Genomic DNA, 15,771 nt, shown 5'->3' with positions numbered 1-15,771 from the left:
TCCTCTAAAATTTCTAATTACTTAATGGAAACACACTCTTAGAATTATACAATTGTGCTACTATACATTTGTTTTCATCTTTTACTAATTTTTAGAATAAAATTTGGTCCTATAACCCACCAACATCAATCTCTCTATAAAAAACTTTGTTTCAAGCCCCACTCAGTCCTGAAAAAACATTAATATGGTAGGGGAATGACCATATAAGCTAAGGAAAGCACAAAAATGGAAGTGGAGAATAAACAAAACGAAGGCATAGTTAACGGTTGATATAAAAAAGCCATTGCCCATAATTGTTTTGTTGATGTATGACGGTTTAAGGATTTTGGTCCTTTAACATGTTGAATGGATTAATGTGAGTGCACTTTAGAGTACTCCAAATTCAATCCCTGTAAGCTTCTTACATTATTCCATCCCCACAACATATATTTCTTTTATTTTCTGATCATTTTTCAACCACTAATTTCATTTCTCCTTTTTCTATTGGGATTCTGTAACTCAACTACCGCGAGTTCTATCGTACGTTGGTTTTGAGATTTTTTATATTCTAGACAAATCAATAAAATACAGTATAAATCCATTGCACCATTCCAAAAAAAATGTTTTGCCTTATAATACAATACAATAATTTGCAATATCACAAAGTGTTAATTAAGGCATTGACAACCACACGTACGGTGTATATATAATTATAAGTTAGTCTATTTACTTATGAACGCTATCTTTAATTATGTCTCTCAATTGCTAAGGTATTTGTTTAATGACTTGTACCAAATAATTTACAACCAAAACAAAAAACTTTAACCAACTCTTTTCAATAACTTCTATCTCATATATTGTTTTTAATCATGTGAACAATAACAACAAATGTAATTAATATAATATATTATGTGAAGTGCCTACCAAAAATGAGTGTGATGAGTAGTTCAATCGATTGAGCTGGTTGAACTAAGGGTTAAGAAGATGAAGATTCATGATTCAAGTCCTCTAAAAAAGAAAAAAGTAGCATAACAATTAACGTACTAACAATTTATACATGACCTGTCAAAGAGAAAAAATTATAAACGAGTTTGGACTTTGGAGTGAGAAATGGGGTTAGACTATCATGTGATTGGGTTTGTGCCCACGTGTAACTAAGATGGGTCCTCTTAGATAGAAGTCTTATGAGTATGAATGAACTTTGTGATTGTTGTCTCTAAGGAGTTAACTTGATAAAATAAAATTGATAAATGCCATTTCAATATTTAAGAAATTAATTTTATTAAGAAAATGTGAAAAATAGTTATACAATGGCATCTTAATCTTTATTTAATCAATCACAATTCACAAATCATAATTTATATGACTTTAAAGTTAGATATGATGAAAATTAAACATTAAATGATCGAGTAATTATTTGACCAAAAACAATGATCGAGTAATCATGAATGACTGAATTTTTACACTATATATGAATAAAATGCTTATATATCGTATTCTACCAAAAAAACTAAAAATCCTTATATGGTAATATAGTTTAACATTTTTTATACAAGACAATGAAACATGAAGAAAAAGTGAGAAATTTGAATCTTCTATCAACTCTACGATTAGAGATTGATCGACCTTTGATTCATCTTATAGTTGAAAGTATTAATCTATAAAATCTAACTAGGGAATTAAATCGTTTCATGTGTGAAACAAAATAATTTTGATCATACGATCTCAATATGAGATTAACTACTCCGTGAAACTACGTGAAAATATCGTGATTATCAACAAAAAAAAAACGTGAAAATATCGTGATCCCAGCAGGAGAGGGTAGAAGATAGAAACAATAGGAAGATGGGGGAGAGTAATTGATACAGAGAATAAAAAGAAATACATATTGAATAATAAAATGAAAAAAATAAATTGCATGAATAAATATATAAAATACTTTTATTTACATTAACATACCCACCTTGAGCTTAGCTTTGTGTCTCTCGTGAGCTTTCCTCAGTTGGCAGAGACATCACATATATTATATTATGCAGGAGTTGATTGATGTTTCAACCCCAAACACTCTACTTATTCATTTTTGTGAAATTTTTAGTCATCAAGCTCCTACTAAACTAAAAAAAACATACCCACCTTCCTAAGACATGAATTGCTACCCCACCTATCCTATTTCTATATATACATGTTACCTTAGTTTTGCACTCTCATCACAATTAACATATTAAGACAAACAATTTCAGCATCAATCTCGAGGCCTCTTTGTCTGTCTACCCTACACTACAAACCTCTGCTTAATTTGGAAGTGATTATTTAGAGTATGGACAATGAGGAAATCCCATCAGTACCTTCTACCCCTGCAACACCAGGTACTCCTGGTGCTCCTCTTTTTGGTGCTTTCAAATCTGAGAGAAATGGAAATGCTTCTGTTGTTAGTAGAAGTAAGTCACTCCTCAAGAATTTGAAATGTTTTAGTGTTCAAGAATGGACTTTGGAAGATGGTGCCTTACCTAAAGTCTCTTGCTCTTTGCCTCCTCCTCCTGTCCCTCTTGCTAAAAAGGTACATTTAATTGAAATCACATGTACAATAATTGAAATCACATTCGCAAAGTAATTTTTAATATCATCGAGAATTACGGTCAAATGCAGCTGATACGACCTTAATAGTTAAGAATACATTGCATATTTATAATCACAATTAGTTTGACCAAATCACGGTAGTCCCGTGACTTTTGTAGAAGTTTCAAAATGTAACGTTTATAAAAACTATGATGCTATTAACTATTTTTATCTATAATACTGACAAACTGTAAATTTATCAAACTCACGGTTCATCTAAAATATATATATATATATATATAAAAACTTGATGTTGCAGTTCAAATAACGGTTGTGTATTTATTTTTGAATTTATAATCTTGCATATATGTAAACAATTATATCAAGTTCAAACTTGGTTTCAATTACACCTGCAGGTTGGAGCAGAGTTTATAGGCACATTCATTCTAATGTTTGCTGGAATATCCACTGCAATTGTGAACCAAAAGATACATAACTCAGAGACACTAATTGGATGTGCTGGAGCTACTGGACTAGCTGTTATGATCATAATTTTATCAACTGGTCACATTTCTGGTGCTCATCTCAATCCTGCTGTCACCATTTCCTTTGCAGCATTAAAGCACTTCCCTTGGAAAAATGTAAAAAAAATTAACTTGCCTTCTTTCTTTTCTTTCTCCACCCTTCAGATTATATGTGTCTGTTGTCTGATACGTACCACATTACATCGACACATGTGATTATATCGATCAATTATTTTATTCATATTCTTCTATATATCATATGTTAATTAAAGAGTACTTATATTATATTTGCTTACTAAGTATAAGCTTTTTAATTTTGTGAATTAATTTTGTAGGTGCCTTTATATATTGGTGCACAAGTTCTGGCATCAATATGTGCATCATATACTCTGAAAGGGGTTTTTCATCCATTCATGAATGGTGGAGTGACGGTTCCTTCAGTTGAATATGGCCAAGCTTTTGCTTTAGAGTTTATTATAAGCTTTAATCTCATGTTTGTTGTCACTGCTGTGGCTACCGACACAAGAGCTGTAAGTATATATATTATCATGTACATATTTTATTATAAGAACTTTAGGAATAGAGTCATTCAACTCAAATAACTATTAAATTTTAGTTAAAAAATTCAAATTTTAGTTCAAATAACAATCGTTTGTCGAAGTTTACATATCTTTCCTTAGAAAAGTATGAGGATGAACTCAGATCCGGGGCAACAAGAAAGGTAAATTTTGTATCAATTGGTAGGGACATTGCCAATTATTGTAGGGACTAGGGTTCTAACTTTGATAATCCTACTTATTTACTTTAAAAGGTGAAATTCTAGTCACTTGACTATTTGATAAAAAAAATTGTGTACGGTAAAATACTAAGGCTCTGTTTGGTAACACAAATAAGCTAGCTTATAGCTTATTATATGAGCTTATAAGCTTGTTTCAAAAAATTAGAGGTGTTTGGTAACAAGTTTTTTGTACTAGCTTATAGCTTTTTTTCAGATGCTATTTCAAGTAGCATTTGAGCTTATAGCTTATAGTTTTTTACACTTTATTCCATTTTTACCCTTTAATTTAATAACTACTCACTCTAAAAAATAAACTACCCACTATCAATTATGTAATTTTATATTTAATAACCACTTTAAAAGCTAATTTTACCAAACACTTTAATTTCAATAAGCTAGCTTTTCAGCTATCAGCTATAAGCTAGCTTTTCAGCTATCAGCTAGCTTATCAGCTATCAGCTAGCTTATAGCTTATTTTTACCAAACAGACCCTAATTTTATTTGTGTATGTTAGACCAAATCAAATAAGTAAACACACATTTTATGATTTGCAAATATGTTATGACTTTTATTTTTCTTCTACTTTTTTCTTTCTTTCAAGAAGGTAAGACTTAATTCAACTAACAATATTAACTGGAGTTTATTATATTAACTAGACATGAGTTTCACTTCTCTACCAAAAAAAGAAAAAAAAAACTTGAGTTTCACTTAAAATTTCCAATTTTAGTTTGTGAATTATTTTCAGATATACAAACAAATAAAGAAGAATAATTAATTTTGATAATAAAAATTGACTAATATTCATGCAATCCAAAAAGATTCGACCAAGACAAAGCAGGGTACATGAGGCATGATGAGCCACATATATAAATCCAAAAGGTTAAGATGAGAGTCAATAATGGAAAAGATATCTCAACAGCCTTTGTCCTGATCACTAAATGAATATATAAAATTCGTTCTTTTGTGATCACTACTTTATGAACATGCATCTACATGTTTTGCAGTGAGATATTTGTCTCTATACACTATAGTACTAGTTGAATTAACAAGTAGGACTTGGAATCTTACATGTTGCACCAAATAATGGAATACTATAACTTGTAACAAAAAAAACAAAAATAGAATAACTAGTTTGTTCAAAACACTATGCTCACTAAGTATATAGAAAGTAGATGAAATTATACATATGGATCTTCGTATGATTGTTTAATTATTTGACGAAGGACCTCCTTATGAATTAATTAATCTGGATTATGAGTTGTGGTAACATGATATGATATATATAGGTGGGTGAGCTTGCGGGAATCGCGGTGGGAGCCACTGTCATGCTCAACATACTCATAGCTGGGTATATATTTTCCAAACTTTCAGTGTCATTGTTATTATTTTTATAATCACATTCATGTTTATACAATAGATCTAAGGATCTTGTTAACATGTGCCCTAAGGGCACATGATAAGATATACCAAAATAGAAATTCAACATTTAATGATACAAGAAATTTAATGCAAAGTCAAAATGCACAAATTAGCATTTAATAATTTCTATTTTTACTTCCTTAACATGTGCCTTAAGGGCACAAGTTAACATTCTCCTAGATCTAATTAGTATGCATTGTGAATGTAAAGATTTTTATATTATCAAACAATTATGGTAAAATTAATAGTGCACAAGTGAAACAAACCTTTTATCATGTATAAATATGTTTTCACCTTTAGATCAATAAATTCGGAAAACACATTCTAAAGTTTTTTTCAATGCAAAAAAAATTCGGAAAACACATTCATGGTAAAAATGGAAAAATGGGGGTAGAAAAAAAAAATACAGGGGCTGGGAAGAGAAAAATTCATGAACTTATTGTTTCCACACTGTATAAACTGCAGGCCTGCAACTGGAGGTTCAATGAATCCAGTAAGAACATTAGGCCCAGCAATTGCTACAAACAACTACAAAGGCTTATGGATATATCTCGTAGCCCCTATTATTGGTGCACTAGCTGGGGCAGGTGCCTACACTGCCGTCAAACTCCATGATGAAGAATTTAACTCTGAGGTAAAAGACTCTTCTGCCCCTGGAAGCTTCAGAAGATGATGACATACTCATCCCAAAGATTGCATTGGAAGAATCTATGTTCGACTTTTGGATGATATTTCTTTTGGTCTGACTTTACTTATCCTGTTGGCGAATTTTGGATTATTAGGGTTTTGTCTTTAGGAAAAAAAAAATCTTTGTATGATAATAGTTAAACACGATATAGTTTTGTAATTAGGAAAGAAGTGTTGTCAAAAATAAAATAAAAATAATGAGCGATTGATTGAGTACTGCAATTGATGCATGCATCCCTAACTAGTTGCTACATATATATGCACATATTGCAATATGTTTGTGTTCAAATGCATCAAATAATAATTAAAGTTAAACCTCTAATTAGTTTGAATTTGGTTGCATGAGATAAAGGAAAAAAAAAAAGAAACAAGAAAACAAAATCATAATTAAGAATACAAAATCCAAATTAAATATAGATGTTGCAGTTCTAGTTAACAAGAAATGGGGTGTTAGAACTGCTTTTAGAGATGCAAAGGGAGTTGTGCTAGTGGCAACTTCATGGTCTTTTGAGGCCTTACTATGAGATTGAGATTATCCAATTTATCCTTATAGTTTGTTCAAGACATGGAGTTCCTTCAAATACAAGTTGAAAGTGACTATTTTAATTTGGTGCTTTCTGAGAGAGAATAGAGAACTATAATTAGGATTTTCTATTTTCTTATGGTTAAGATAAGAAACATGCGTCCTAATGAGTCTTATTTATAGATTTATTAATGCACACTATATCACATGGTGCACTGCATTTCATTCAAACACATCCTACTTTACATTGTACTGTGTTTCTACAATTTTACTAATTAAATAAGGCTTAACTATACATTTGGTCCCTTACATTTATTTTAGGTTTCAATTTGGTCCTTTACGTTTAAAAAGTATCAATTTGGTCCCTTACGTTTATTTTAGGTTTCAAGTTAGTCATTTCCGTCAATTTTGTCACATGTGGCAGTCAATTTGCACATGTGGACTGACACGTGGCACTTGGACACACTGACACGTGTACTGTTCAAACGGTGTTAGTGACAAAATTGACGGAAAGGACCAAATTGAAACCTAAAATAAACGTAAGGGACCAAATTGATACTTTTTAAACGTAAGGGACCAAATTGAAACCTAAAATAAACGTAAGCGACCAAATGTGTAGTTAAGCCATTAAATAAGAAGTCCCTACTTATTTATTTTCTCACATGTATGTTCTATGTTAGGCGATATGACGAAACTATTATGTAATAAAGATCGTGCATATAATTACTCTTTTGCCTTCAATATCTATATTGATCACGAAGCATAAATTATGTCATCCTTGTATAGTTCAATATTGTGTTTCTTGATCTCGAAATATACTGATCGATAACTAAGCTCTATATCTCATATAGTCTAGTATAACCATGCGTATGAACTTATAACTTATAGTTGTTTTTTACATTTTTTTTTCCTATTTTTACCCTTATTATTTTAATTTATTATGTCTTTATTTTTTAAAAAATATAATAACTACTCACTAACCATATATTTTTATGTCATTTTGTAATTAGAACAATTAAATTTATCAACCACCATAATTTCATCCTACTAACTTTTCAACCGTAAACTATTAGTTATCCGCTATCTCTTAATTGTACCAAACATAACATGTATCTTTGCACAAAAATGGTTCAAAATAATTATATAATCCTATAACTTAACATATATAAATTTCTACACATAGTTAAGAATTAAGATGCTTTCTTTATAAAAAAATAATATAACTTATTAAGATGATTTATAATAATGATAATTATATTTTTACCAAGAAAACAATGCTAATTATGAATTACTAAAAATCACAACAATTCTTTTTGAGTGAATTCTTAAAATATTCTTACAAACATTATAAAACAGTTAATTAGAAAGCAGTAGGTTAGATCCAAATATTTTTTTTTTTTTGACAAAAGGTTAGATCCAAATTTGTTCATTAGAAAGTAAGCAAACTCTTTTTATTTAATAATATGTTTTTAATCTCTTTCTACCGTAAAAATAAATAAATAAAATACAGGAAAAGCTCGTTCGGATTAACTTATTTTTGAATTTATGTAAACAATTTATACAGTATAAAATTAAATTTTATATTATTTTATAAATTCACACAAGTGAAAATTATATTTTTATAAACTATTTTATCCTAAACTACATTTAAAACTCATAATAATACATAAAAAGGAGGAGGGAAGAAGCAATCACCAAGTCGTTTGTCGCCGCGGGAGCAGACGCCCTGTCTTCATCGTCAAACAACCCAAAAAATTTCATCATAATCTCATTCATTACTCATTCTTTCTTTCGATTCAAACTTTCAATTTTTCATTTTCAGCCATGGAGATGGAGTTACCTACTTCTTGGGATTCTCTTCGAAAACAGGTTCCAATTCTTTTCTTTCATTTTTATTATTTTTTTTAATGCTGTAACTGATATTTTTATGCACAATTTGAATCCCTTACTTGCCAAAGTTTCGATTTTTCTATTTGTCGTGATTTGATTGATTGGGAATTCATCATTGTATATCATATTCTATCCATGTGCTTTCGACATGATTTTGTTAGGTTTTTATAAAGATTCATTTGTTTTTGTGGTGATAAAAATTTATTTTGAATTAATTTGATTTTGTAAAATTTATTTTACTTAAAATTGAGTTGAACATAAACTGCTTTATGTTTGGATACATTTACGGAAAAATGATTTTGAACATTACATTAGTGGCTAAAAGTGATGACAAAAACTGATTTTGAACGAGTTAGTTATGTAAAATTGATTCCGGCTAAAAGTGAGTTTTATTTTAAGTCATCTATGTTTGAAAACATTCATATAAAAGTGGTTAAACAATGAATTCGGGGCAAATACTCCAAATTCTAGCATCCAAACATGTCAAAATCAATTCTGCGGCTTTGAAATCAATTTTGCCTCCTGCAAAAGTGGAATGAAACATAACACTTAATACTCATTGATTAGGTTCATTTTGATTTGGTATATAGGACTGTCTGATTAGAAGCGTGCCTAATGTTTGTTTGGAAAATAAAGTTCTTTGCATTGTGTACCTACAGAGAGTGAATTTGGGTCAGACAAATATTATATAGAAGTACCTGTCAGGGTTATTGTACTTACAAGAGATTGGTTCTGCCTCTGCGATAATCTAGTCATCAAAGATGATGTAGGAATTTGGTTGTGTGGTTTCCAACATGGTAACATCAAATGATGAGTAGAAACTAAGAAGTGATTTTGAGTGACTAAACAGATAAGTTGTAAATTGTGTTATTGCTTTTGGTTTATATAGGTGCATTTTGGCAGTGAACAGTTAAGATAATACATACAGTCTACAAAGTACAAACAACTTTCATGCATTAGAATGGTAACTTTTGTTGCAACTTATATGATTTTCTAAGCATCAGTATTTACGCGAGTTGCAATTGAAAGCTTACATAAAGTTTTGTTGTTTTGACTCTCAATAGGCTCTTACAATATTCAAACATGCAATTCATATAGTATTTGTTTAATATAGTTTTCTTGGATGCTGAGTCCCGCATCCTGGAAGAATGGTTGGTTTATTGAACTATTTTGATTGCCAATGAGGTGTTGTGTTTGCCATTTATATGACTTGATCATCATCACAATAATGATAAAAAAGACTCGTGGAGTTGGACTATTTTTTTAATTAGCTTGAAGGTGCATTTGTGCAAGTTGTTTTTGTCTTCCTTTGCGGCTACCTAGTTTTCAAATATTTTCAATTTCTTAGACAAGGAAAACAAATTATTGATAGCAGAATTGTTTTTCCACAATCTTTGCAGGCAAGAAAACTTGAAGCTCAATTGGACGAGCAGATGAGTGCTTATCGTAAATTAGTTTCTACCAATGTTTCAACAAAAGGTGACGCTACAGAGAGTGATGTAGAGTCTTGGATTGAGCGGTTAATAAATCAACTCCAACAAGTAAACTCACAGATGCACGTTTTGGTATCATCTGGTGGTTCAGATATGGTTTCTCACACTTTGACTAGACACCAAGAAATTCTTCAAGATATCACTCAGGTATTCAATGAATGGTTCAGATGCTTGTTTTTTCTTGCTTTTATCTTGTAATTGAATTATATTGTTCAATTCTATGATCTCCCCAAAATTTGTAATTTTTTATTTGGTTTTGTTAATAGTATATGCACTAAGCTTAGATGTAATTGAACCGCAGGAATTTTACCGTCTTCGCTCAAGTCTTCGAGCTAAGAAAGAACACGCTTCTCTTTTAGACAATTTTAAAGAATTTGATCGGACAAGATTAGATTTGGAAGACGGTGGCGAATCTGAACAGCATACACTACTAAAAGAGCATGCATCTATCAGTCGAAATACTGGACATGTCAGTCATATTTTCTAATATAAAATGTTGTTTTCTTTCTTTTTAATCCATTTTTCCAAGTGGAATGCTTTAGCCACATTGTTATGTTAGCTATGAACTTTTTTGGAATTTTATATGCAAGAAATGCTAAAATCCATGTTTTGGAATTTCAATCTGATTTTCATATGCAAGAAACGGTATTCTTGTTCTTCTTATTCCTTGTGGTGCAGGTGGACAATGTAATTTCACAAGCACAAGCAACACTAGGGGCACTTGTCTTCCAGCGTTCAACATTTGGTGGCATCAATTCAAAGCTCAGCAACGTGAGCAGTCGCCTCCCTACGGTATGACTCTTATAATCACAGATTTTTTGGCATTTTAACCATTTTCCTTTTGGCCATTCATATATTGTTTTTTGAAATTGAATAAGGACTACCCCCTAAAAAATGATATGGAATAAAGTTGAAATAAATTTCAATGACAATAAATTGGATTTAAAAAAAGAAGCTCGAAATTTGAGCTGTGTGATCTTGATTTTGACCTTGTTTGGATTAACAATTTACGAGTTTATAGCACGTGTTTATCATATAAGTTCTTATGCATAGGTTATTTTTTATCGCAAAAGATAATAAAAATAAATTGTTTTAATATAAGCTTTAAGTTATTTTCATAAGTTATCTTGGAGAGCTTATGAGAAAATAAGCTGGAAACAACGTATTGCTCTCCCAAACAGTTTCACAATTGCTTATGTCAGTGGATAAGCTAGAATAAGCCAATGCAAACAAACCTTTAATGGTTAAGATTGATAGCACATATTTCCTGCATCTCCCAATTGTAGGGAGTCCATATCCTGCTGTTTTGAATTTTGTTCATTTAATGTACTACTTTGAATAAAATTGCAGGTAAATAACATACTCTCGTCAATAAAGCGAAAAAAGTCAATGGATACCCTTATACTTACCCTAGTTGCATCTGTATGCACATTTCTGATTTTGATTTACTGGATAACCAAATGAGGTTGTATACTTTGGTGGGTGCTCAACTTCTGTAAACCATTTTGTGTTCCTTTGTTGGATACCATTAATAGCTTTTGCAATACTGAAACGAGTTTTTTTCAAGGTAGTGTTATTGTATGTGTTCATTTGGTTGTTTATCCTTGTATCAGAAGCAAATGCTGAGTAAAGATATACGAGCACATGTTAAGACAATTTGAGTCTAGTGCAAGTGATTGATGCGCAGTGTTGTAAATTTTGGATTTTATCGTGGGTTTAGTACATACTGATAATTGGTTTAAAATGTAATGGTTATCGAACTCTATCAATATTGTTGGGGTATGATTGGTTTAAAATACCTTACTCCAATCAAACATGTTGCATTAGGTTAGGCTTGAAGGTTCTTTTACGAGGAAAGAAAATCAAACCTCGACAAGGCGTAGAAAGCAAGTAATATTTTGAAGGGCACTACTACCTTTTCACTATGGCCATACTATTTAAAAATATCCATGTTTTTGAAAGTGCACATTCGTACTATATAAATTGTCTGAAAATACAACTCAAATTATATGTGTAGTAACATTTGATATGCAGGTTTGAACAATTGAACTTGTAATTTTTTACTTCTCAATAATTAGTTTGTGTGAGTTTTGCCGATAACTTTTTATTTGGACCTGCAAATTTGGGGTTTTTTTCAAATGCATAATTTGAATAGATGAATCTTCTCCCTATATTCTCAGATGATTTCATTTTTTTGGTCAAAAGAAATCTTATCTTGCACAGGTGGAGAAAAAGTCTCGTACTCTCAATTCTCAATGCCATTTCATGACATACAGACAGTAGGGATGCATCTTGAAATTGTTTCGCACGAATAATAATTCATGTTTTTTTTTTTTTTTTGAAGACGAATAATAATTCATGTTGTGGCTTCAGAAAATTGGATTCAAACTGTAAAAAAAAAAATAAAAAAAATCCAAAATAGGAATAAGAATGTGAACTATTTGATTAATATATATGATGACTCTTCTTTTTTGTCAAGTTGTCTGGTCATAATTTTCCTCCTTAAGATGAATAAGTGGGAAACCGCCGACCTCTACAAATTTATATATTAGCAAAGTAATTGGATTTAAGGAATTAATAAATTTCACCAAAAAAACAAATTATCACGCGGCCAAATTTGAATCCGCGAATCTCTTCCCTTGAAACTGGAGGATTAACACAAAAGATAATATTTATTATATTATAATGATTTGAAAGACCGATCGATTTCTATAGAAGTTGAACTTGAACCTATAAAAGACACGCGCTCTAGCCGAGCTAAGACAACTTTTTCTATAAAAATTTGATTCACATCATATCATTTTTAATGCATGAACCATAAGAGAAGCTTACAACAAATATTATGTCTGACCTAGTCTAGTAGTACAAGATACATTAATGAACCAATTAGATTCAATGTATTAGCTTTCATCTACTTTATTTTTACTTCTATGAAGATGGTTGTTCACAAGTGTACATGCTTTATTTTTGCCTTTCTCTTCTGGTATTTCTTTTATTATGATTCTTATTTGAGCCATGGTAAGATTTGGTGGCACAGAAAGACCTTAACAATTCAAAACCCAAAGTCTATTCTAGCTATCCAAATATGATATATACTTTTTTTTAGTATTAATCTCTAGGTTTGGGCTCGGTAATCTAGAGTTCGATTGCAAGGTAAATAAAATTTGACTTTTTTTTTCTTAGGATGTGTACTTTTGAAGTGACTTTGAATGTTGGTAAAAAATGCCCCAAAAAATAAACCGGGATAATGCATCGTAGGATTTTTAGAATTCACGAATTGTAGTTTTTAAAAGCATTGGTTTTTTGGTCGAGGTTTTCGGCTCACACATCCTTGTTTTTGGATCAAATCTCAAAAGGTTATGCATTGTAATGTTAGGTGACCTAACAAATCTTGCATCTGATATCATTTATTGATCTCCTCTTCTCTTTATTTATTGAATTTAAAAAGAAAAATTTATTTATATAATAACATGATGACAACAAATGAAGTATAGACGGGTGTCTATCTGCCTCCCTATTGTCATATTCATTCATATGAAGTATGAACTATTCCTTGGAGACTTAGAGCACATGGTGATGTGACTTGCATCTAAGTGGAAATAAGTGGTCATGTTTGATTTATCCTTGGATGTTCCAATGTTGGTACGATGAATTGGTAATGGACAAATTCATGAATCCCTACCTATTTTACTTTTACACAATATTGATTGATTCGTTCGGAATAAACAAGCAAGGATATCTTAAAAGTGATTAATTTTGATTCATATTCGGCCCAGCAAACACAATAGTACAAAAGCTAAGCACCTAAAATCAACTGAATACTTATCCTACTGCACTTTTTTGCAAACCATATCACTATTGCATATTTTGATGTTACCTTTATTTTTTATACTACATTATAACTCGTTTTAAAATTTGTGGTTCAATTCATGAACTATTTAATATAGTTTGGTCTTTTATAGTTCAGCTTATCGTATGGTTGAGTTAAACATATTTTGCACACATCTGTGGATGTTATGCTCTTGAGAATAATGTCTAAAACATTAAGGATCTTAAGATAAATAGACTAGCCAACACCTCTATATTTCACTCTAGTACTCCATAAAGGAATCATTGAGAGTATGCCAGAGGAGGAATCTTAGACCGGGTATTGTAACTCCCAACGTTAACGCTGTGTGCAAGCCGTTGATTTGGTTTTTAGTTTTTTAAGAGACATACGAAGTCAATGAAACCGCTTCTTCGATATTGATAGCTGTTGATTTGGTTTTTAGTTTTTTAAGAGACATATGAAGTTGATCTTAACTGTTGATCAGAACAGGTAGAAGGCCAGCTGGAAGTCCGTTGAGCAGGTGGTAGGCAGTAATCCGAGCAGATGATCCACGGAGGGGGGGGTTGTACCTGCAGGTGCTCCGATGCCTAAGTCAGTAAGGGTAGAGAGCAAAAGAGATACTAGAGAGAAGTTAGAGAGAGAGAGTAATTGCAATAATGAATAGTGTTCTACCTTGCTCTCCCATGAGGGAGAGTATTTATAGCCCCCAGCTCTGGGCCAAAGGTCCTCTTAGTGGGCTGGATTAGCCAAGGCCCATTAAGAGGGACTGCCAAGATATTACCCTTAGATAGTGGGTAGAGTAGTAATTTTACCCTATCTTGGTTGAGAGGTTGTGCCATGCTGACATGGCGGTGATTGGGCAAGCCATGTGGACTTTGTGAGGGTCTAGGTGGACTAGCATTAGTCTAGTCCAGAACAGGAGCCCCCCAAGTCGTTGCTCCTAGGCATAGGAGTGATGACTTTAGATGTGTGCCCAAGTGCAAAAGGAAGTTTCCTTGCAACCTCTCTTGAACGAATGTGGACGAGGAACTTGCTCGTCAAGGCCTTGCTCGTAGCAGGTATCTGCAATGTTTTGCACGAATCGATTTTTCGAGGGTGTTTAATATCCTGCTCGTAATTATGGTTACGAGGAAGTATGAGTTGCTCGTATCTCCTGCGAGGAGATATTGCACAAGATGGATCAGTTGCTCGTTGCCATAGCGAAGAGATAACAACGAGAAGTATTGTTGCGCGTAATGATGACGAGGAGATGATTTCTCAAGAAAGAATTGTTGCTCGTTGCTTATGACGAGGAAGTTAGCAACGAGGGGGTTTTATTGCTCGTTACTATGACGAGGAGGTTTTGTTACTGGGAATGCGAAAGGGCGCATTTACTGCTTTGATTTTTACGAGGGAGTGTAAGGACCATTGGATCAAAGCGTCTCTTCACTCCCCTGGCTTGATCTATATAATAGAGGAGAGTGAACTTCATTCTTACTTTTCACTCTCTTTCTTCAATTGTGAATTCTCTGAAGTTTCAACTTACTAGTCAAATCGTTCTTCAGATCTCATTCATATTCAAGGTAATTCTTTCAAATTTTGCTCTTTTGATCCATTTTTTGTTGTTCCTGCCCAGTTTTGGGCGTTTTTACATGAAGATTGCATGAACTTATGAACATTAGGATGAATGTGCCGGGCACCATATGAACTTAGTGCCGAGGAGATTTCCTCCCCTTTAAAACTTTAGGCTAGATGACTAGTGACGGGGAGCCTATCTCCTCGTTTCAAACTTTTGATAGTTTATTTGAGTGACGGGGAGCCTATCTCCCCGTTTTAAACTTTAGATAGTTTAACTTCGTGACGGGGAGCCTATCTCCCCCCTTTTTGACTTAGCAATTTTTGCATGAATTTCGTTGTTTAAACTTCATGCCGGGAAGCTTATCTCCCCGTCTTTCACCTGGACTACCCTCCTCGGTTTGATTTTGTTTGCCATTTGAAAAGGGCTTTGGTCGGGGACAGCGTCCTCGTCCTATCCTGCGCCCTTTCACTTGAATTGCGGTGAAAGGGTGGATTTGATTATCGAATTCACTTTGTTTTTGCTGCATTTCAGGTTA

The 15,771-nt window shown here is 32.3% G+C and overlaps 2 protein-coding genes across 2 annotated transcripts; both read left to right on the top strand.

The window, feature by feature from the left end:
- The first annotated feature begins 2,171 nt into the window (after nt 1–2,171).
- On the top strand, nt 2,172–6,159 carry LOC123923456 (aquaporin NIP6-1-like). The gene is made up of 5 exons (XM_045976142.1): nt 2,172–2,536; nt 2,952–3,176; nt 3,395–3,589; nt 5,124–5,185; nt 5,722–6,159. Exons 1-5 carry the CDS (start codon nt 2,297–2,299, stop codon nt 5,927–5,929), a joined length of 930 nt encoding a protein of 309 aa, XP_045832098.1. The 5' UTR covers nt 2,172–2,296; the 3' UTR covers nt 5,930–6,159.
- A 1,966-nt stretch (nt 6,160–8,125) lies between these two features.
- LOC123924547 (Golgi SNAP receptor complex member 1-1-like) lies at nt 8,126–11,593 on the top strand. Its single transcript, XM_045977490.1, has 5 exons — nt 8,126–8,335; nt 9,757–9,996; nt 10,151–10,318; nt 10,528–10,641; nt 11,200–11,593. The coding sequence occupies exons 1-5, from the start codon at nt 8,291–8,293 to the stop codon at nt 11,311–11,313; spliced, it is 681 nt and encodes a 226-aa protein (XP_045833446.1). The 5' UTR covers nt 8,126–8,290; the 3' UTR covers nt 11,314–11,593.
- Nucleotides 11,594–15,771: the final 4,178 nt, after the last annotated feature.

This window comes from Trifolium pratense, linkage group LG4, assembly GCF_020283565.1.
Source record: "Trifolium pratense cultivar HEN17-A07 linkage group LG4, ARS_RC_1.1, whole genome shotgun sequence".
Taxonomy (NCBI): Eukaryota; Viridiplantae; Streptophyta; class Magnoliopsida; order Fabales; family Fabaceae; genus Trifolium; species Trifolium pratense.
This window is presented reverse-complemented; position numbering and strand designations above follow the sequence as displayed.